We start from the raw sequence: 24,479 nt of genomic DNA on the forward strand, positions 1-24,479 counted from the left end.
TAGCACAATAAGGAATTTGCCACTTTAAATGAATACATGATCCTTAGGAATGCTCACAAAAAAAGAGATCTCTAAAATACATTAATGTGACACTATTTGGGGAAACATCTTTTGGTTTCCCACATACCGTGCAAAGACAACAGAAAATCTGTAGATGCTGGAAATCCAAGCAACACACACATAATGCTGGAGGAACTCAGCAGGTTTAGTCAACGTTTTGTGCTGAGGCCTGCTTGGAACGTCGATTATACTCTTTTCCATAGATGCTGTCTGGCCTGCTGAGTTCCTTCAGCATTTTATGTGCATTCCACAGGACTCTAATATGCTTCCTAGCCATGACCTGAGCATATTAAATATAGACTAGTACTTTGGTTACCATAACATTGCTATACAGAACTTGAGGCACATTGTACAGTACAGAAGAAAGAGAATCGACTCTTTTTAACACTTAACAGCATGGGCTCCTTAAATTTCAAGAGGAATAATATGATCTTTTTTGGTAATGCTGGTTGCAAAAAAAATTGAAAGCTAATGTACTAATCATTTCTGAATAATCACTGATGAAACTTGCATGTTTAAGCTGTATTAAAATTATAACTTTAATATCAGCATAAAAAATAATTCAGTTCTGGCACATTTGACATTTTGCAACTAAACTTGTGTGCTCATGCCTTTACCACCAGTTAAGAGGAAGGCTAATTTGATCAGTCTTAGTTTTAGGTAACTTTGCTCATAAGAAGATCTGTGTTGAAAGGTTCCGACTGACCTTGAACCATCTGTCAATGTGCCTGAGGATTTATTGTTGCTGCTCAATGCTGGCTCCTCTTTCTTACACTGTTGAAGGAAAATGAACAATTAGTAATAAAAATCGTCTTTATTTTAATTTGTTACCCAGAGTCAACAGCAGCTCAATTCTTACCAATGTATGAATGTACAATTAATTGACTTCGGGTAACATCTGAGACAACAGAAGACAGCAAGATGGAGATAACCTGCATCAGCCATTCTTTTGCACAAATATGGCATTACATAAGACAAAGAAAATGCAAATATCTAATTCAAAAGTTGTATGAATACAGCTACTAAAAATAGCTCACTTTAAAAAAAATTTTGAATCACTATGATTTGAATTTATTGACATCTGATAAGGTACAATTTTGCTCATATGGCCATCAACTGCTTCAGATAAATGATTTCAACTTTAAAAAGCTAACAGTTTTTCAGTAGTATAGTTGCTTAATTAATTGGTGACAACCATAGCTCTGCATTATTTATCCAAAAACAGGAGTTTGAATCTCAAAATAGCACATGGGGAATTCAAATTCAAATAATTACATTGGTAGTCGGGCTTTAGGAACAGAAAAAAACCCCAGAATTTCAGGAACCTACTTCAGAAATTGTTTCTTATTCTCACTAAAGTCTGCCAATATTCAGCAGTGACAACTGTAGCTCCATCCAATATTTCCTCTCTTCGAAGAAGGAAGTCTGAGAATCGGTGCGGGAGTGCGGAGGAAAACATTTTTGAATTTTTCGGGTTTTTTTTCCATCGGCGTTCAGAGAGGCAGGACTGCGCAGGCGTGTGACTTCGGGCAGTGAATAGTGGAAGATTTAAAAGGAACAGAGCCTCATACAGCGGGCAGCGTAGTTGCGGGCTGTGGAGTGAGCCGGGAGCAGAGTGAAGGCTTAAGGGCTTTGGCTCACTGGGCTTAGGCGGAAACGGGCGAGGCGAGGCGAGGAAGGTTTGGTATTCATTTTTTTTTGTTGTTATTTGAGGAGAGGGGCAGTATGAATGTGAGGGCAGTTTGTTGTTCTTGGTGCCGGATGTGGGAGGCCCTGGAGTCTCCAAGCCTCCTGGATGTCCACATCTGCGCCAGGTGCGCCGAGATGCAGCTCCTAAGGAACCGCGTTAGGGAACTGGAGCTGCAGCTCGATGACCTTCGTCTGGTCAGGGAGAGTGAGGAGTTGATAGAGAGGAGTTACAGGCAGGTGGTCACACCGGGACCATGGGAGGCAGACCAGTGGGTCACGGTTAGGAGGGGGAAGGGGAAGAGTCAGGTAATAGAGAGTACCCCTGTGGCTGTGCCCCTTAACAATAGGTACTCCTGTTTGAGTACTGTTGGGGGGGACAGCTTACCTGGGGGAAGCGACAGTGGCCGTGCCTCCGGCACAGAGTCCGGCCCTGTAGCTCAGAAGGGTAGGGAAAGGAAGAGGAGGGCAGTTGTAATAGGGGATCGATAGTAAGGGGTCAGATAGGCAATTCTGTGGACGCAGTCCAGAGACCCAGATGGTAGTTTGCCTCCCTGGTGCTAGGGTCCAGGATATTTCTGATCGTATCCAAGATATCCTGAAGTGGGAGGGTGAGGAGCCAGAGGAAGTGGTACATATAGCTACCAATGACATAGGTAGGAAAAGGGAAGAGGTCCTGAAAGGAGAATATAGGGAGCTAGGAAGGGAGTTGAGAAAAAGGACCGCAAAGGTAGTAATCTCGGGATTACTGCCTATGCCACGCGACAGTGAGAGTAGGAATGCAATGAGGTGGAGGATTAATGCATGGCTGGAGGATTGGAGAAGGGGGCAGGGATTCAAGTTTTTGGATCATTGGGACCTCTTTTGGCACAGGCGTGACCTGTACAAAAAGGACAGGTTACACTTGAATCCTAGGGGGACCAATATCCAGGCAGGGAGATTAGCGAGGGCTACTGAGGTGACTTTAAACTAGAATGGTTGGGGGGGGTGGGAATCAAATTAAAGAGGCTAGGTGAGAGGAGGTTAGTTCACAACAGGGGAATGGGAACCAGTGCAGAGAGACAGAGGGATGTAAAATGAGGGTAGAAGCAAAAAGTAGTAAGGTGAAAAGTAAAAGTGGCAGGCTGACAATTCCAGGGCAAGCATCAAAAAGGGCCACTTTTCAACATAATTGTATAAGGGCTAAGAGAGTTGTAAAAGCGCACCTGAAGGCTTTGTGGGTCAATGCAAGGAGTATTTGTAACAAGGTGGATGAATTAAAAGTGCAGATTGTTATTAATGAATATGATATAGTTGGGATCACAGAGACATGGCTCCAGGGTGACCAAGGATGGGAGCTCAACATTCAGGGATATTCAATATTCAGGAAGGATAGACATGAAAGAAAAGGTGGGGTGGCGTTGCTGGTTAGAGAGGAGATTAACGCAATAGAAAGGAAGGACATAAGCCGGGAGGATGTGGAATCGATATGGGTAGAGCTGCATAACACTAAGGGGCAGAAAACGCTGTTGGGAGTTGTGTACAGGCCACCTAACAGTAGTAGTGAGGTTGGGGATGGTATTAAACAGGAAATTAGAAATGTGTGCAATAAAGGAACAGCAGTTATAATGGGTGACTTCAATCTACATGTAGATTGGGTGAACCAAATTGGTAAGGGTGCTGAGGAAGAGGATTTCTTGGAATGTATGCGGGATGGTTTTTTGAACCAACATGTCGAGGAACCAACTAGAGAGCAGGCTATTCTAGACTGGGTATTGAGCAATGAGAAAGGGTTAATTAGCAATCTTGTCGTGAGAGGCCCCTTGGGTAAGAGTGACCATAATATGGTGGAGTTCTTCATTAAGATGGAGAGAGACCTAGTTAATTCAGAAACAAAGGTTCTGAACTTAAAGAAGGGTAACTTTGAAGGTATTTGACGTGAATTAGCTAAGATAGACTGGCAAATGACACTTAAAGGGTTGATGGTGGATATGCAATGGCAAGCATTTAAAGATCGCATGGATGAACTACAACAACTATTCATCCCAGTTTGGCAAAAGAATAAATCAAGGAAGGTAGTGCACCCGTGGCTGACAAAGGAAATTAGGGATAGTATCAATTCCAAAGAAGAAGCATACAAATTAGCCAGAAAAAGTGGCTCACCTGAGGACTGGGAGAAATTCAGAGTTCAGCAGTGGAGGACAAAGGGCTTAATTAGGAAGGGGAAAAAAGATTATGAGAGAAAACTGGCAAGGAACATAGTAACTGACTGTAAAAGCTTTTATAGATATGTGAAAAGAAAAAGATTGGTTAAGACAAACGTAGGTCCCCTACAGACAGAAACAGGTGAATTGATTATGGGGAGCAAGGACATGGCAGACCAATTGAATAATTACTTTGGTTCTGCCTTCACTAAGGAGGACATAAATAATCTTCCAGAAATAGTAGGGGACAGAGGGTCCAGTGAGATGGAGGAACTGAGGGAAATACATGTTAGTAGGGAAGTGGTGTTAGGTAAATTGAAGGGATTAAAGGCAGATAAATCCCCAGGGCCAGATGGTCTGCATCCCAGAGTGCTTAAGGAAGTAGCCCAAGAAATAGTGGATGCATTAGTGATAATTTTTCAAAACTCTTTAGATTCTGGACTAGTTCCTGAGGATTGGAGGGTGGCTAATGTAACCCCACTTTTTAAAAAAGGAGGGAGAGAGAAACCAGGGAATTATAGACCGGTTAGCCTAACATCGGTGGTGGGGAAACTGCTAGAGTCAGTTATCAAAGATGTGATAACAGCACATTTGGAAAGCGGTGAAATCATCGGACAAAGTCAGCATGGATTTGTGAAAGGAAAATCATGTCTGATGAATCTCATAGAATTTTTTGAGGATGTATCTAGTAGAGTGGATAGGGAGAACCAGTGGATGTGGTATATTTGGAATTTCAAAAGGCTTTTGACAAGGTCCCACACAGGAGATTAGTGTGCAAACTTAAAGCACACAGTATTGGGGGTAAGGTATTGATGTGGATAGAGAATTGGTTGGCAGACAGGAAGCAAAGAGTGGGAATAAACGGGACCTTTTCAGAATGGCAGGCAGTGACTAGTGGGGTACCGCAAGGCTCAGTGCTGGGACCCCAGTTGTTTACAATATATATTAACGACTTGGATGAGGGAATTAAATGCAGCATCTCCAAGTTTGCGGATGACACAAAGCTGGGCGGCAGTGTTAGCTTTGAGGAGGATGCTAAGAGGATGCAGGGTGACTTGGATAGGTTAGGTGAGTGGGCAAATTCATGGCAGATGCAATTTAATGTGGATAAATGTGAAGTTATCCACTTTGGTGGCAAAAACAGGAAAACAGATTATCTGAATGGTGGCCGATTAGGAAAAGGGGAGGTGCAACGAGACCTGGGTGTCATTATACACCAGTCATTGAAAGTGGGCATGCAGGTACAGCAGGCAGTGAAAAAGGCGAATGGTATGCTGGCATTCATAGCAAGAGGATTCGAGTACAGGAGCAGGGAGGTACTACTGCAGTTGTACAAGGCCTTGGTGAGACCACCCCTGGAGTATTGTGTGCAGTTTTGGTCCCCTAATCTGAGGAAAGACATCCTTGCCATAGAGGGAGTACAAAGAAGGTTCACCAGATTGATTCCTGGGATGGCAGGACTTTCATATGAAGAAAGACTGGATGAACTGGGCTTATACTCGTTGGAATTTAGAAGATTGAGGGGGGATCTGATTGAAACGTATAAAATCCTAAAGGGATTGGACAGGCTAGATGCAGGAAGATTGTTCCCGATGTTGGGGAAGTCCAGAACGAGGGGTCACAGTTTGAGGATAAAGGGGAAGCCTTTTAGGACCGAGATTAGGAAAAACTTCTTCACACAGAGAGTGGTGAATCTGTGGAATTCTCTGCCACAGGAAATAGTTGAGGCCAGTTCATTGGCTATACTTAAAAGGGAGTTAGATATGGCCCTTGTGGATAAAGGGATTAGGGGGTATGGAGGGAAGGCTGGTACAGGGTTCTGAGTTGGATGATCAGCCATGATCATACTGAACGGCGGTGCAGGCTCGAAGGGCCGAATGGCCTACTCCTGCACCTATTTTCTATGTTTCTATAACAATATTCTTTTAGACCACGAGCCTACATACATTTTCTCCAATTATCATCGTAGAAATGAGCAACATGGTGGAGCACAACCATTTGACCCCCTATTTGTTTTAATCATCACAAGTGAACCAGCGTTTTACTAACAAACACAAAATGCTGGAGGAACTCAGCAGGCCAGGCAGCATTTATGAAAAAAGTACAGTCGACTTCTCGGGCAGAGATGCTTCGACAGGACTGGAAAAAATAACTAAGGAGTAGATTTAAATAGTGGAGAGAGGGGAGAGGTGATAATGAAACCTGAAGAGGGAGGAATGAAGTAAACAGCTGGGAAGTTGATTGGTGAAAAAGATACAGGACTAGAAAAGGGGGAGTCTGATAGAAGAGGACAAAAGGTCATAGAAAGAAAAGGGGGAGGCGATGGGCGGGCAAAGAGATAAGGTGAGAAAGGGAAAAGGGGATGGGGAAAAGGTGAAGGGGAAAAGGTGAAGGGGAGGGAGGGCATTACTGGAAGTTCAAGAAATTGATGTTCATACCATCAGGTTGGAGGCTACCCAGACAGAATATAAAGTGTTGTTCTCCATTCTAAGTGTGGCCTCATCAAGACAGTGAAGGAGGCCATGGATAGATGTATCTGAATGGGAATGGCAAGTAGAATTAAATGGGAGACCACTGGGAGATACCATTTTTTTTGGGCGGATGGAACATAGGTGCTTGGCGAAGCGGTCTCCCAATCTACATTGGGTCTCACCAATATACAGGAGGCCACACCGGGAGCACCGGGCACAGATATGACACCAAAAGACTCACATGTGAAGTGTTGCCGCATCTGGAAGGACTGTTTGGGGCCCAAATTGGTAGTGAGGGAGGAGTTGTAGGGACAAGTGTAGCGCTTATTCCGCTTGCAAGGGTAAGTGTCAGGAGGGAGATCGGGGGGAGGGAAGAATGAACAAGGAACTTGCGTAGCAAGCGATCCCTGTGGAAAGCAGAAGCTGCGGGGTGGGGGGAGGGAGGGAAAGATGTGCTTGGTGGTGGGTTCTGTTGGAGATGATGGAAGTTGCAGAGAATTATGTACTGGACATGGAGGATGGTGGGGTGGCAGGTGAGGACAAGAGGAACCTTATCCCTGGTAGGGTGGCGGGAGGATGGGGTAAGAGCAGACATATGCGAACTGGAAGAGATAAAGTTGAGGGCAGCGTTGATGCTGAAGGAAGAGAAGCATTCTACTACATCTTATTCAGCAGCTTCTTGTTATTTATAAAATATGCTCCAATGTCTATACAAATTTATTTTTGAGGACTAGCAATAATTTAGTATTTAAATTTCTGCCATAGTGGTTCAGGTATTTTTACTACCATTCATTGTACTGAGATAATTTGGTTGTTTTACCTATTTCTATTAATCACAAAAAGCATTAGATTATACACACTTCATAAATGCATGCATTTTAATGAGATTTATTTTGCTTTCATTGGTATTAGACATCCCAAATAAACCTAAATGATTGTATCAAATTTGACTCAGTAACATCAGAACCAGTTGCTCTGAGACATGAAGCTGACAAAGGATCTTTGATTTGAAACATTAACTCTGTTTCCTTTCCCACAGTTGTGGCCTAGCCTGCTGAGTATTTCTATCAATTTAAAAAAAATATTTTGGAGATTTTCATATAATGCAGGTAAAAAAAATTAACAATATACTCAAGTCTTCCTTGAACAATGACTCCACAGAATTACAGGCACCTGTTCAAAATGGAGAAACAACATTCAGGATAGCACCAAGAACTTCAAATCCCTTCACCAGGAACACAAAGAAGTGCAGCAAAAATAGAAGGTGTGCATGTTCTCACATTCTATCGTCCATTCCACCAGGCACCAGATGTCCCATCTGTAACAACATTGTGTTCCATATTTGCCTTATCAGTTACCTCGGCACTGGAGTACAATGGATTCCAGATAATTGGACCATCAGTTAATCAGGGCAGCCTTTGATTTGGGACAACTCTTAAAAGAACAAAAATTAATCAAGAAAATAGATAAAATTTGCTTTGTGTATTTGGGATGCTATGCCACTGAATTGCAACAGGAGACTGTTGCTGAACAGTTTTTCAAGTAGAGACAGTCGCGAGCACTTGTGTGGCTGTTACACACTACGTGTGTTTAGAGCAAACAGTTTTTAAATAGCGTCAGTTGTGAGTGTTTGTGTTCAAAAAGCAGTGTTTTTTGTCATTGATAGTTGGTGAGAGTAAGCAGTAAGACAATTCATAACAGTTTTGTTAACTGTGGGTCAAGCGTTCAAGCGTTCAAGCTTGGAATTGCCAGAAACTGCCAGAAGCGAAAATGAAACAATTTCACTACTTCAACAAGTTACGAACTACAAAGAATTTGAAGGAATCAACAATTATTCTTGTATGTTCCAACTAAAATGAAGGTTTGGAGAATGCAATCGCTGAAATCATTGTATGATGCAAGTCTGGTGTCTGCGCTGGATTTATTCATTTACAGTCAATCAAAAGAACATAAATTGAATGAATTTCTCCATTGATAACTATTAGGAACTAATACAGTGTTATAGTACTGTAGCAGGATTAGTAGTATTCTAATTTGTTCTGTATTTCATTTAAATACATAACTGTTACCCAGTTAAATGGTAATTTGTCTTTTTTTTTAAAACCTTCTTATCTATTTACATGAAACTTCAGCTAACTGGGCCAAAATGTACAGGTCCTGATGTGTGCTAATTAACCGGAATCCCCTGTATATATAAATCATCTTTGACTCCAAACAGCTATCAAATTGAAGATCACTTTGCTAATCTAGATTTTTAAACTTTATTGTCTTAACTAAGCAAGTTAAATAATTGAATTTAGGTATGAATTATTGAGGTCAACTCAAGGAATTGTAATTGTCAGGCTCCTGTCAAAGAATAAACTTCCTTAAAAATAGATATTTTTATTTATGTTTAATGGTGTGAAAATTGACATGCATGCCTTCACTGGGCAAGAAAACTTCATATATTACAAGTTTTACTCTAATATTACAAAGTATTGCATTGCCTTCATATAGTGACAGTATTCTACTATGTAATGCAAAAATAAATTGTTCTCCCATTACACTCGATCTATGCTATTAAGGTGAGAAAATTGCTGCAGAGACAAACTATTAAATTTGTACACTGGTACCCATAAATCTTAATAAAAACATAGAATTTAGTATATTGCAAATATTGGAAAATGCAAATGCATGCATTGTATTTTCTATGTATTACAGTATTTACTCAACAGTATTTACTCAAATGCACACATTGTATTTTCTATATTTACTATGTAACCACTGCTAGCTCAATAGAAAGTATTCACTATGTAGCCATGACTTTTAACCTGTTCACTATTAATTGATGAAGAGAACTAGAATGAAACCAAGTAGAAAGATAACGGTGGCGAGTAAGGTGATGAAATATGTGGCAGTATGTCAACGCAAGACTAATTAAGAAATAACTGTGGTTAGGGATGAGAGGACATATGGTCTAAAATGTAAACTCGGACATAATTAAGTTGGGGGGTAAAACAATAGTGGAAAGTCGAGAGCGGATATATTGATGATATGTAGTCACAGGCCGACTGGGTATGATAATGTAGCTAAGATAGGAAAATTGCTATAAAAATGCTGTATACAAGCCTTGACGGGCAGTCAGCTACTAGCTTTCTGATTGTCTCAGCTTTGATTTGCAAATTAAAATTTAAAACGTCTTGACGAGTTTTCTGTGTCTCCTTGTCGTTTGTGAGAAACGCGAAACCATGACACAAACAGCACAGCCTTCACACTGTATTAAAATTTGAATATGAAACACATTTCCTGTATCATGCTTTTCCAATCCAAGGTCTATATTGTTTACAAGACACAATACAGAAAAAAAAACACAAATACAAACATTATGGCTTAGTTTTTGTTGAGAAATGTTGGCAGATGTTGGAACTGACTGCACTTCCCCCATCTCATCAAGAAGCACAGGACACCCTGTGCAAGTATCAAAAGTATTGAGCAGGCTCTCAAAAGCAGTTTTCCTATTTGCACCCAGGCATCAGGCTTCTTATGGAGCCCAGTGGCAGAGCATCAACTCGGCAGTTCCCAACAATTATGCAAAGAAGAGAAGTAATTTAATTTTAAATAATACAACATAGAACAGTATAGTAAGGAATAGGCCATGCATATCACAATGCCGTACCAAACTGATTAAATTAGTAATCAACTGTCCAACAAAGCTGTGCATATCCAAGATTTCTTTTGAATGCCTCTGTTATATTTGCCTGCAACACTTCCTTGGGCAGCACATTCCAAGCACTCACCAATCTCTATGTGAAAAACTTACCCTGTATATCTGCTTTGAACTTACCGCCTCTCACCTTATATGCATGCCTTCTGGCATCAGACAATTCAACCTTAGGAAAAAGATGAGAGCACCTTGCTGGCAGCCGATGGGGTAACATCTTTTTGAACTTGCTCCTACCTTATCTATCCTTTTGTTTCCTACCAGTTTTTTGAAACGTTATTATAAATCTCAACATTGCTCTATTATGTCTTTGAGAAAGACTAAAGCCTCTGCAAAAGAAAAAGAAGATGATTCTCCAACCACCTTGGAAGCAATTGGAGATTTCCTTAAAAAGCAAAGAACAGAACTTTCTGAGGAATTTCAACATCTTCATGCCAAGTTGGACAGTATTCAACAAACTCTAATCGAACATGATAAGTGAATTAAGGAGAATAAAGAAACTTTATCCATACTGGAAGCGGATTTAGAAGACATGAGTAAGCTCTGCAAAAAGTTATCATTATCTAATGAAAAATTAACAAAGAAGATTACCAACCTGGACGGCAGAAGCAGAAGAACAATCTACATATTCTGGGTCTTGAAAGATCAGTTGAAGGTGCCCACCCCACTGAGTTCTTTGCAAGCTTTCTGAAGCAGTTATTCCCTGATTTATTGCCGCCTGTGCCTAAGTTGGACCGCGCCCACCGGTCACTGGCCCCGAAACCAAAGTCAGGGGAGCTACCAAGGTCGGTTATTTTATGTTTTCATGAATTTCATACTAAGGAGCTTTTAATCCGTCATACCCATCGAGTAGGAATGATTGATTACAACGGGAAGATGATCAGATTTGTGGAAGATTATACACTAGAGGTTATGACTGAACATGCCAAATATAAAGAGGTTATGTCGCTGCTTTATAACAAAGGATTTAAGCCCTCCCTTTGCTTCCCCGCACGTCTTAGAATCATTCAGAAAAATGGTGTGCAGAAATGGCTGGGATCAGTTGAACACGCACAGAAGTTTTTGAAAGCAGAATATTAATTGCATTATATCTGTTACAAGAGCAATTATCTTTTTAATGTTGGATAGAATAAGGTTTTAATAAACTTACGTTTTGACCATTTATATATCTTGCTTTTTGATATTTTCTTTGATATTTTTTATTACTTTACTTTTTTTTGAGGCTTTTCTATATATATTCTTTTGAAATTGTTAAAATGAATCCTCTTATGTTTTGGATTTCTGATCTAAGTTTATTTTGTCTGTTTTCCCTTGGTAGGAACATAATAACCTTGAATGATTAGAGTTTTGTCAGCAGGATTTTTTTGGGAGGGTTGTCTTTAGGGTTCAGCATGCCGACTGTTCTTTGGCCGGCTTTTTTGGCTTTGGGAGGGGGAGGGGGTGGTGTTTCTTTTTTCTCTGGAAGCTGGGTTTGGCTACCATCCAAATTTTCTGTTTGAGTACCTTATTTTATGGTTCCTTCTCTGGTTCTAATAAATTATGGTCAGATCTTTGAACTCTTCTGTTAATTAGTATTTAAAATGGATTGAAATATTAATTTACTTAGTTTTAATGTGAAAGGGTTAAATCATCCTGTGAAACTGAATAAGATTTTTGCTTATATTAAAAGGTTAAGGGCCCCCATTATTTTCCTACAAGAAACGCATGTATGTAGTTGTGACAACACACGCTTTTTTAATCGGTGGAGGGGTTTATAATTTCATTCTTCATTCAGAGCAAAATCTCGAGGGGTCTTGATTTTTACAGACAACACAATTTCTTTTGTTCAACATGAAGTACTCTCTGACCCTAATGGGCGATTTGTCATAGTGTCAGGGAAACTAGATAATAAATAAATTGTACTTGCTAATGTGTACACCCCCAATGTGGATGATCCAGGATTTTTTGAGCATTTCTTTTCATTCCTGCCAGATTTGAGTCTTTATTCTTTAGTAATAGGAGGAGATTTTAATTGTTGTCAAGACCCAGTATTAGATCGTTCTTCTCCTAAATCAGCCACACCTAATAAATCAGCTTTATTTATTCAATCTTTTCTAATGAAATGTAATATTGTTGACGTCTGGTGTTTTTTTCACCCGGCAGAAAGGGAATATTTATTCTTCTCTCATGTCCATCATTCCTATACCAGGATTGATTTTTTTTTTAACTGATAGTCAAATGATTCCATTAGTTCGATCCATTGAATATCAAGAAATAGTTGTATCTGACCATTCTCCTGTATTTCTATCTTCAAATCTTCCTGGTTTCATTCGTATGAACAGATCCTGGTGTTTTAATTTAACTTTGTTATCTGATAAAGATTTTCTAAAATTTCTGGGGGATCAAATTACTCTTTTTTTTTGAAGAAAATGTGTTGGAAGAGACTTCTAGTCTTATCATTTGGGACACTTTTAAGGCATATATTAGAGGACAAATTATCTCCTATACTACATATATTAAGAAAAAAGCTAATAAAGAGAGAACTGACTTAGTTAATCAATTAAAACAATTAGACCAGAAATATGCTTTGGCACCCGACCCTGAACTGTACAAAAGACATATTAAAATTAAAACTAAATATGATCTTCTTATAACGTATCTAATTTGAAAGCCAACTTTTAAAAAATAGAAGCTAATTCTTTATACATGGAGAAAAAAACTGGAAAAACTACTGGCTAATCAATTGAAGACCTTTATAGCTAAATGGCAAATTAAATAAATTCGCAAAACCAATGGTGATTTGACAACTGACCAGTTTGAAATAAATGACACTTTTAGAGAATTTTATTCTAAACTGTATAGTTCTGATTTTGTTAAAGATAATACTGCAATGAACAATCTTTTAGACCAATTAAATTTTCCTGGACTTTCGGTTGATAATCAAAAGCAGTTAGATCAACCTATTTCTCAGGAAGAAATCACTGAGGCTATAATGTTCATTGCATTCTGGGAAATCTCCAGGAACTGACAGATTCTCTGGAGAATTTTATAAGGCTTTTTCTTCATTGCTTATACCTTATTTATGTTCTACCCTTACTGATTCCTTCAAGGTGGGTAGGTTGCCAAAGTCTTTTTATAAAGCTTCCCTTTCGCTTATTCTTAAAAAGAATAAGAATCCCACTGAATGCTCTTCATATACACCAATCTCTTTATTCAATGTTGATGCTAACATCCTATCTAAAGCTTTGGCCCGTAGACTCAAGAATATTATACCTTCTATAATATCTGATGATCAGACAGGATTTATTAAAAATCAGTATTCCCATTTTAATATATGGTGATTGTTAAATGTTATGCATTCTCCATCCAAGGAAAGATCGGAATGTGTGATTTCTCTGGATGCGGAGAAGGCTTTTGACCAAGCTGAATGGAATTACCCATTTAAAACCTTAGAAAAATTTAATTTTGGGCCCAGTTTTATTCTTTGGATTAAATTACTTTACTTATCTCCCTCCGCTCAGGTCCTTACTAACTTTCAGAATTCTAAACCAATTAAACTCCAACGTGGAACCAGACGAGGATGTCCATTGAGCCCTTTGCTTTTTGATTTGGTATTAGAACCTTTAGCAATTGCCTTTCCAGAGTCTAAAGATATCACCGGTATCTTAAGAAAAGGTACTATTCATAAAGTTTTGCTTTATGCCGATGACCTATTGCTTTTTATATCTAACGTTACAACTTCTTTACCCTCTATGTTTCTTTTACTGACTAATTTTAGTCAGTTTTCAGGATATAAATTGAATTTACGTAAGAGTGAATTGTTTCTTTTAAGTAATTTGATACCACCTGATATTAACCTTGCTTTTAAAATTGTAAGAAAACAATTTACATATTTGGGTGTAATAATCACTAAGAGTTATAAAGATCTATTCAAAGAAAATTTTCTAACCTTAATGAATTATGTGAAAAAGACACTTTCTAATTGGTCGCCTCTCTCTTTATCATTGATTGGTTGAATTAATTCTATTAAAATGAATATTTTACCTAAATTTATATACCTTTTTCAAGCCGTACCTGTTTTTATTCCTAAGTCTTTTTTTGATTCTTTCTTCCTATATATGGAAGAACAGAAAACCCTGATTAAATAAAGCCCACCTTCAAAAAATTAAAAAGAGTGGAAGCCTTGCTTTACCCAATTTTAGGTTATATTACTGGACAATTAACATAAGAAATCTCACATTCTGGTTATATTATATTAATCATGAGGATTGTCCAATATGAGTCTTTTTGGAAGCCAACTCTGTTACGAAATTTTCTATTTTCCTGGAAGAGGAGAGCGGTAGTGTTAGGGGACTCGATAGTTAGAGGTGCAGATAGGTGGTTCTGTGGTCGTGACAGAGAATCCAGGATGGTCTGTTGCCTCCCGGGTGTCAGGGTCAAGGATCGCTCTGATAGCTTGCATGACGTTCTGAAGTGGGAGGGTGATCAGTCAGATGTCGTGGTGCACATCGGTACCAATGACATAGCAAGGAAGAGTGAGGAGGTCCTGGGGAGTGAGTATAGAGAGCTTGGTAGGAAGTTGAAAAGCAGGACCTTGAGGGTGGTAATCTCAGGATTGTTACCTGTGCTACGTGCCAATGAGGGTAAGAATAGGATGCTCTGGAGGATGAACAAGTGGCTGAGGAACTGGTGCAGAGGGCAGGGTTTCAGATTTCAGGATCATTGGGACCTCTTCTGGGGCAGGTGGGACCTGTACAAGAGAGATGGGTTACACTTGAACTAAAAGGGGACCAATATCCTTTCAGGGAGGTTTGTTAGTGCTATTGAGGAGGCTTTAATCTAGATTTGCAGGGGGATGGGAACCAGAGTGCCAGAGCTGACAGTGGGGCTGGGGTGAAAATAAATGATGTTAAAAGTTCAAGCAAAGCTGCAAATAGAAAGGTTCTGAGTGGTGGTAAAAATCTTCTGAGGTGTATATACTTCAATGTTAGGAGTATTGCGGGGAAGGCGGACAAGTTGAGGGCGTGGATTGACACATGGAATTATGACGTTATATAAATTAGTGAAACCTGGCTACAGGAGGGGCAGGACTGGCAGCTTAATGTTCCAGGGTTCTGATGTTTCAGATGTGATAGAGGCAGAGGAATGAAAGGTGGGGGGTAGCATTGCTTGTCAGGGAAAATGTTACAGCAGTGCTCAGGCAGAACAGATTAGAGGGCTTGTCTACTGAGTCCTTATGGGTGGAGCTGAGAAACAGGAAAGGTATGGCCACATTAGTGGAGTAGTATTATAGACCACCCAATAGTCGGCAAGAATTGGAGGAGCAAATCTGCAGAGAGATAACAGGCAACTGCAGGAAACATAAAGTTGTGGTGGTAGGGGATTTTAACTTTCCACATATTGATTCGGACTCCCATACTGTTAGGGATCTAGATGGGTTAGAGTTTGTAAAATGTGTTCAGGAAAGTTTTCTAAATCAATATATAGAGGTACCAACTAGAGGGGATGTGGTATTAGATCTCCTATTAGGAAACGAGTTAGGACAAGTGACGGAAGTGTGTGTAGGGGAACACTTTGGTTCCAGTGATCATAACACCATTAGTTTCAACTTGATCATGGATAAAGATAGATCTGGTTCTAGGGTTGAGGTTCGAAACTGGAAGAAGGCCAAATTTGAAGAAATGAGAAAGGATCTAAAAAGCGTGGATTGGGACAGGTTGTTCTCTGGCAAGGATGTGATCGGTAAGTGGGAAGCCTTCAAAGGAGAAATTTTGAGAGTGCAGAGCTTGTATGTTCCTGTCAAGATTAAAGGCAAAGTGAATAGGAATAAGGAACCTTGGTTCTCAAGGGATATTGCAACTCTGATAAAGAAGAAGAGAGAGTTGTATGACATGTATAGGAAACAGGGAGTAAATAGGGTGCTTGAGGAGTATAAAAAGTGCAAGAAAATACTTAAGAAGGAAATCAGGAGGGCTAAAAGAAGACAAGAGGTTGCCTTGGCAGTCAAAGTGAAGGATGATCCAAAGAGCTTTTACAGGTATATTAAGACACATATTCGACTCTCCCCTCCTACCCCTCCCAACAATCCCCCACCCTGCTCTCATGACTATACCCCTTCCCCACACGAAACCACCACGGTGGGCTTCACAGCTGAACAGGTGAGGAGACAGCTGAAACGTCTCAACCCAAGCAAGGCTGCAGGACCAGATGGTGTCAGTACCAGGGTGCTCAAAGCCTGTGCCCCTCAGCTATGGGGAGTACTTCGCCATGTATTCAACCTGAGCCTGAGGCTCTGGAGGGTTCCTGTACTGTGGAAAACGTCCTGCCTCGTCCCTGTGCCGAAGACACCGCGCCCCAGCGGCCTCAGTGACTACAGACCGGTGGCATTGACCTCCCACATCATGAAGATCCTGGAGAGACTTGCTCTGGAGCTGCTCCGGCCTATGGTCAGGCCACACTTAGATCCCCTCCAGTTCGCCTACCAGCCCCGACTAGGAGTTGAGGATGCCATCGTCTACCTGCTGAACTGTGTCTATGCCCACCTGGACAAGACAGCGAGCACGGTGAGGGTCATGTTTTTTGACATCTCCAGTGCGTTCAACACCATCCGCCCTGTTCTGCCAGGGGAGAAGCTGACAGCGATGCAGGTGGATGCTTCCCTGGTATCATGGATTCTTGATTACCTGACTGGCAGACCACAGTACGTGTGCTTGCAACACTGTGTGTCCGACAGAGTGATCAGCAGCACTGGGGCTCCACAGGGAACTATCTTGTCTCCCTTTCTCTTCACCATTTACACCTCAGACTTCAACTACTGCACAGAGTCTTGTCATCTTCAGAAGTTTTTGGATGACTCTGCCATAGTTGGATGCATCAGCAAGGGAAATGAGGTTGAGTACAGGGCTACGGTAGGAAACTTTGTCACATGGTGTGAGCAGAATTATCTGTAGCTTAATGGGAAAAAGACTAAGGAGCTGGTGGTAGACCTCAGGAGAGCTAAGGTACCGGTGACCCCTGTTTCCATCCAGGAGGTCAGTGTGGACATGGTGGAGGATTACAGATACCTGGGGATACAAATTGACAATAAACTGGACTGGTCAAAGAACACTGAGGCTGTCTACAAGAAGGATCAGAGCCGTCTCTATTTCCTGAGGAGACTGAGGTCCTTTAACATCTGCCGGACGATGCTGAAGATGTTCTACGAGTCTGTGGTGGCCAGTGTTATCATGTTTGCTGTTGTGTGCTGGGGCAGCAGGCTGAGGGTAGCAGACATCAACAGAATCAACAAACTCATTCGTAAGGCCAGTGATGTTGTAGGGATGGAACTGGACTCTTTCACGGTGGTGTCTGAAAAGAGGATGCTGTCTAAGTTGCATGCCATCTTGGTCAATGTCTCCCATCCACTACATAATGTACTGGGTGGGCACAGGAGTACATTCAGCCAGAGACTCATTCCACCGAGATGTAGCACAGAGCGTCACAGGAAGTCGTTCCTGCTTGTGGCCATCAAACTTTACAACTCCTCCCTTGGAGGGTCAGACACCCTGAGCCAATAGGCTGGTCCTGGACTTATTTCATAATTTACTGGCGTAATTTACATATTACTATTTAACTATTTATGGTTCTATTACTATTTATTATTTATGGTGCAACTGTAATGAAAACCAATTTCCCCCGGGATCAATAAAGCATGACTATGTCTATGACTATAAATCCCCTGGACCTGACTGGGTATTCCCTCGGACCTTGAAGGAGACTAGCGTTGAAACTGCAGGGGCACTGGCAGATATATTTAAAATGTCGGTGCCTACGCGCGAAGTGCCGGAGGATTGGAGAATGGCTCATGTTGTTCCGTTGTTTAAAAAAGGATCGAAAAGTAATCCAGGAAATTATATGCCGATAAGTTTGACGTCGGTAGTGGGCAAGTTATTGGACGGAGTACTAAGAGACAGAATCTACAAGCATTTGGATAGACAGGGACTTATTAGGGAGAGTCAACATGGCTTTGTGCGTGGTAGGTCACGTTTGACCAATCTATTGGAGTTTTTCGAGGAGGTTACCAGGAAAGTGGATGAAGGGAAGGCAGTGGATGTTGTCTACATGGACTTCAGTAAGGCCTTTGACAAGGTCCCGCATGGGAAGTTCGTTAGGAAAATTCAGTCGCTAGGTATACATGGAGAGGTGGTAAACTGGATTAGACATTGGCTCAATGGAAGAAGCCGAAGGGCGGTAGTAGAGGATTGCTTCTCTGAGTGGAGGCCTGTGACTGGTGGTGTGCCACAGGGATCAGTGCTGGATCCATTGTTATTTGTCATCTATATCAATGATCTGGATGATAATGTGGTAAATTGGATCAGCAAATTTGCTGATGATACCAAGATTGGAGGTGTAGTGGACAGTGAGGGAAGGTTTTCAAAGTTTGCAGAGGGATTTGGACCAGCTGGGAAAATGGGCTGAAAAATGGCAGATGGAGTTTAATACAGACAAGTGTGAGGTATTGCAGTTTGGAAGGACAAACCAAGGTAGAACACAAAGGGTAAATGGTAAGGCACTGAGGAGTGCAGTAGAACAGAGGGATCTGGGAATACAGATACAAAATTCCCTAAAAGTGGTGTCACAGGTAGAGAGGGTCATAAAGAGAGCTTTTGGTACATTGGCCTTTATTAATCAAAGTATTGGGTATAAGAGCTGGAATGTTATGATGAAATTGTATAAGGCATTGGTGAGGCCGAATCTGGAGTACTGCATTCAGTTTTGGTCACCAAATTACAGGAAGGATATTATTAAGGTTGAAAGAGTGCAGAGAAGGTTTACAAGGATGTTGCTGGGACTTGAGAAACTCAGTTACAAAGAAAGGTTAAATAGGTTAGGATTTTATTCCCTGGAGCGTAGAAGCATGAGGGGAGATTTGATAGAGGTATATAAAATTATGATGGGTATACAAGGGATGACAGTGGAACAGCAATGGCAAGTGTTTCTGGGAATAATGTGGAAGGTGCAGGATCAGTTCATTCCAAAGAGGAAGAAAGGTCCTAAGGGGAGTAATGGGAGGCCGTGGCTGAAAAGGGAAGTAATGGACAGTATAAAAATAAAAGGGAAGAAGTATAACATAGTAAAGACGAGTGGGAAGCCGGAGGATTGTGAAACTTTTAAAGAGCAACAAAAGGTAACTAAAAAGGCAATACGCGGAGAAAAAATGAGGTATGAAGGTAAACTAGCCAAGAATATAAAGGAGGATAGTAAAAGCTTCTTTAGGTATGTGAAAAGGAAAAAAATAGTTAAGACCAAAATTGGGTCCTTGAAGATAGAAGCGGGTGAATTTATTATGGGGAACAGGGGAACAAGGAAATGGCAGACAAGTTGAACAGGTACTTTGGATCTGTCTTCACTAGGGAAGACACAATCTCCCAAATGTAATAGTGGCCAAAGGACCTCGGGTAATGGATGAATTGAAGGAAATTTATATTAGGCAGGAAATGGTGTTGGATAGGCTGTTGGGTCTGAAGGCTGATAAGTCCCAGGGACCTGATGGTCTGCATCCCATAGTACTTAAGGAGGTAGCTTTAGAAATCGTGGACGCATTGGTAATCATTTTCCAATGTTCAAAAGATTCAGAATCAGTTCCTGTGGATTGGAGGGTGGCTAATGTTGTCCCTCTCCTCAAGAAGGGAGGAAGAGAGAAAACAGGGAATTATAGACCAGTTAGCCTGACGTCGGTGGTGGGAAAGATGCTGGAGTCAGTAATAAAAGATGAAATTACGACACATCTGGATAGTAGTAACAGGATTGGTCCGAGTCAGCATGGATTTACGAAGGGGAAATCGTGCTTGACTAATCTTCCGGAACTTTTTGAGGATGTAACAATGAAAATGGACAAGGGACAGCCAGTGGCTGTAGTGTACCTGGACTTTCAGAAAGCTTTTGATAAAGTCCCACATAGGAGATTAGTGGGCAAAATTAGGGCACATGGTATTGGGAGCAGAGTACTGACATGGATTGAAAATTGGCTGGCTGACAGAAAACAAAGAGTAGCGATTAACGGGTCCCTTTCGGAATGGCAGGCGGTGACCAGTGGAGTACCGCAGGGTTCAGTGCTGGGACCGCAGCTGTTTACAATATATATTAATGATTTAGATGAGGGAATTAAAAGTAACAATAGCAAATTTGCCGATGACACAAAGCTGGGTGGCACTGTGAAATGTGAGGAGGATGTTATGAGAATGCAGGGTGACTTGGACAGGCTGGGTGAGTGGGCAGATGCATGGCAGATGCAGTTTAATGTGGATAAATGTGAGGTTATCCACTTTGGTGGTAAGAACGGGAAGGAAGATTATTATCTAAATGGAGTCAAGTTAGGAAAAGGGGAAGCACAACGAGATCTAGGTGTTCATGTACATCAGTCACTGAAAGCAAGAATGCAAGTACAGCAGGCAGTGAAGAAAGCTAATGGCATGCTGGCCTTCATAACAAGGGGAATTGAGTATAAAAGCAAAGAGGTCCTTCTACAGCTGTGAGACCACACCTGGAGTACTGTGTGCAGTTTTGGTCTCCAAATCTGTGGAAGGACATTCTTGCTATTGAGGGAGTGCAGCATAGGTTCACAAGGTTAATTCCCGGGATGGCGGGACTGTCATATGTCAAAAGATTGGAGCGACTGGGCTTGTATACTCTGGAATTTAGAAGGCTGAGAGGGGATCTTATTGACACATATAAGATTATTAAGGGATTGGACACGCTGCAGGCAGGAAGCATGTTCCCGCTGATGGGTGAGTCCAGAACCAAAGGCCACAGTTTAAGAATTAGGGGTAGGCCATTTAGAATGGAGTTGAGGAAAAACTTTTTCACCCAGAGAGTGGTGGATATATGGAATGCTCTGCCCCAGAAGGCTGTGGAGGCCAAGTCTCTGGATGCTTTCAAAAAAGAGATGGATAGAGCTCTTAAATATAGTGGAATCAAAGGTTATGGGGATAAGGCAGGAACTGGATACTGATTGTGGATGATCAGCCATGATCACAGTGAATGGTGGTGCTGGCTCAAAGGGCCGAATGGCCTACTCCTGCACCTATTGTCTATTGTATAGATAGAGTGAATGCAAGCAGGCTTTTTCCACTGAGGCAAGGGGAGAAAAAAACCAGAGGACATGGGTTAAGGGTGAAGGGGGAAAAGTTTAAAGGGAACATTGGGAGGGGGGGCTTCTTCACACAGAGAGTGGTGGGAGTGTGGAATGAGCTGCCAGACGAGGTGGTAAATGCGTTTTTTTTTCAACATTTAAGAATAAATTGGACTGATACATGGATGGGAGGTGTATGGAGGGATATGGTCCGTGTACAGGTCAGTGGGACTAGGCAGAAAATGGTTCAGCACAGCCAAGAAGGGCCAAAAGGCCTGTTTCTGTGCTGTAGATTTCTATGGTTTCTATGGTTTCTATTATTTCTCTTCCCGGATCCTCCCTTCCTTTATCTTTAAATAAATTAACTGACAGTTTGGTGGTTAAACACACTGAGGATCTGATACAGTTTAGAAAACATTTCTGTTTATTGAGATTTTCTCTTTCTAGTCCTATTTTTTCTAATTTTTTTTTAAACCATCTACGACCGATCCGTTTTTCAGAGAATGGGATAGATTAAGCATTAAACAATTTCAGGATCTGTTTGTTGGAGGGATACTTTCTTCTTCTGAGCAGCTCTAAGTGAAATATAACTTATCAAATGCCCACTTTTTTCGATATCTACAGATCAGAGATTTTTTAAGATCTAAACGACATATATTTCCTACCAGCCCGGATAAGAACATAACAGATGTAATTTCTAATTTGAAACCTTTTGATAATGGCTCAATATCTTATATTCATGGTCTGTTGTTGGGACTGAGAATGGCTCCTTTAGACAAAATTAAAGAAGATTGGGAAAAGGATTCACAGACTTCATTATCTGATGAGACCTGGAGGGCTATTTTCAAAAGGGGGTTAATTCTTCATCATTATGTGCTCGTCATTCCCTCCTACAATTTAAAGTGGTACATAGGGCTCCTATGTCTAAAGACAAGCTCTCTCGTTTTTTTGCAGATATATCTCCTTATTGTGACAGATGTAATAATGGAGAGGCTTCATTAATTCATATGTTTTGGTCATGTTCGAGCCTTGAAAAATATTGGAAAGATGTATTCCAAACTTTTTCTGTACTCTTTAAAGTTAATTTTAAGGCCAATCCTTTGACTGCCTTATTTGGTATTGTTGAGGAACGAGCTATAATTTTGGAGCCTTCTCATTTGTGGGTGCTGGCTTTTATTTCTCTTATGGTTAGGAGGGGGATCTTGCTTAAATGGAAGGAGGATGCCCCCCCACACATGCACAATGGTTATGCGATGTTATGTCATGTTTAAACTTAGAGAAGATTCGTTGTTCGATTTCTGATTCTAATCAAGATTTTCAAACGTTATGCGGACTCTTTCTGAACTATTTTGAAAATCTTTGAATTGTTATTGTTATTAAAATATAGATCTGGGCTATTATTATAAAACACTATATGGTAAAGTACTCTTTTTTTTCTTTTGTTTTTTTTTACCAACTAGCTTTGTCTTGGTAGTGGGTGTAGATTTTTTTAATAATATAATTAACCATATTATTGTATTTCATAATTCAATTTATTTTATTCGATTGATCATCAATATGGGATACCATGGTTGTATCAGTGTGATTTATATATAGTGCATTTTGTGCTACCTTATTTTGATTTATAATAAGTATCCTTATGAATTCTGTATCTGTGTGTATGAAATTTAATAAAAATATTGGAAAAAGGAAAAAGATACTGGCTGTCTACATGCATTGAAACAGGCATTCAACAAGCTTATGAGCTCAGAATGGCAAGATAGACTCCAACACAGCAGCCTGAGGCCTTCCCCACCAATCTCTGGCATTTTTTGACATATTGTTAGCCATCAAAATCTGTAAAGTACTTTTTAACAGATTTTGTATTCTGTGTCAGATACATTTGAAAACTATTCAAAGAGGTCTGAATAATTATAAGAAATTAATATTAGGGCAAATTAACAAAGAAAAATAATTTTAGTTAAGAGCATCTAAATGCCAATGTTTTCACAAGTGGGAACTATTAATTGTTGTAATTTAGTCCTGCTGAAGGGTTTCTGCCGGAAACGTCGAGTGCGTATTATTCCACTGATGCTGCCCGGCCTGCTGAGTTCCTCCAGCATTTTGTGTGCATTGCTCGCATTTCCAGCATCGCAGATTTTCTCTTGTTTGTAATTTATTATTCATTTTAACAGCACAAAAAATGCATCAAAATCCATGAAATGAGCCTCTCTTACATGTAAGTTAACTTAGGTTGTATGTTAATAACAGCAGGTTAATAACCTTGGAATATTAATTATTCCCAGATGTAAAATGCAATCCTCATCTACACTTAAAAACATAAATAGGTGGGTATGATGATTAGTTAATCAACTCTGAATGTTATTAAGCCACTCATATAATCTTCTGCTACACGTTGGGAGGGTTGAATGAGATTAGAAATCATAGTTCCTCATTCCTTGTTTAATAGAATACAATTTCTTCAGCTACTTGTAGTTAGAGGGATAATTCTGAAAAGAGTAAAAACATTAAATGGAAAGCTAAGAATTGTGCTGTTTAGCCTATTGAATGTCTTTTTTTGAAATTATCACACTTAACGCATCAGATAATGAACAGATAATCATCCTACTTTCTACATTACCTGATGCAATTAAGTTTGATATTTTCCAGTTTAATATCTTTGAAACAACTAGATGCAAGAGGTTTGCTTTTGTTTGTTGTTAATCAGAAGTACATATCTATTTGTCCAGAAATCTGCCGCATTTGTGTCATATGCAACTGAAGGAAACAAAGAATAGAAATATATACTTGCTGTGGAATGCAATAATGCATCAGGAGACTCACCTTCAATGCAGCATCCATTTGCGCTTTAATGATGTTGCTCTTCATCTGATCAGGATGAGAAGAGGGTGATGCAGGAGAATGCAGGCCCTTTTCTAACAGTTTCTTTTCCTCACCCTGGTGGTTACAAATAGTAAATAGCTTTAATGATTTATAAACACAAATGAAAACTTGATGACTAAATACTAAGCAAATATTTCTCATCAGTATTCACTAAGGAAATGGTCTCTTTATTTGAACAGTTTAGCAAAGGCAAGGTGAAAGTCTAGAGCAAGTCTCAAATAAAGAGGCTATTCAATGCCTTAGTGGGCTTAAAGATGGATAAAAATTTGGATAGGATTTATCCCAGGCTGCTGTGACAGGCAAGGAAAGAGGTTGTGTTCTTCATCTGAGATGGTTAAATTCTCACTGACAAGTGAGATTCCAGTTTACTGGAGACAACAAATGTGATCTCCCTTTTCAAGAAGGGC

General features: G+C 40.4%; 1 protein-coding gene across 1 annotated transcript in view; it reads right to left on the reverse strand.

Annotated features, from left to right (window-relative positions):
• Positions 1-651: 651 nt before the first annotated feature.
• LOC140195704 (band 4.1-like protein 4B) overlaps positions 652-24,479 on the reverse strand; it is a 283,259-nt gene continuing 259,431 nt past the window's right edge. Inside the window, exons 19-20 of the mRNA XM_072254417.1 lie at positions 24,013-24,126; positions 652-834 (exon numbers count right to left, since the gene is read on the reverse strand). Coding sequence (XP_072110518.1) covers positions 652-834; positions 24,013-24,126 — 297 coding nt within the window. The remainder of the gene's footprint in view (positions 835-24,012; positions 24,127-24,479) is intronic.

The sequence above is a fragment of the Mobula birostris genome, chromosome 3 (genome assembly GCF_030028105.1).
Source record: "Mobula birostris isolate sMobBir1 chromosome 3, sMobBir1.hap1, whole genome shotgun sequence".
Lineage (NCBI taxonomy): Eukaryota > Metazoa > Chordata > Chondrichthyes > Myliobatiformes > Myliobatidae > Mobula > Mobula birostris.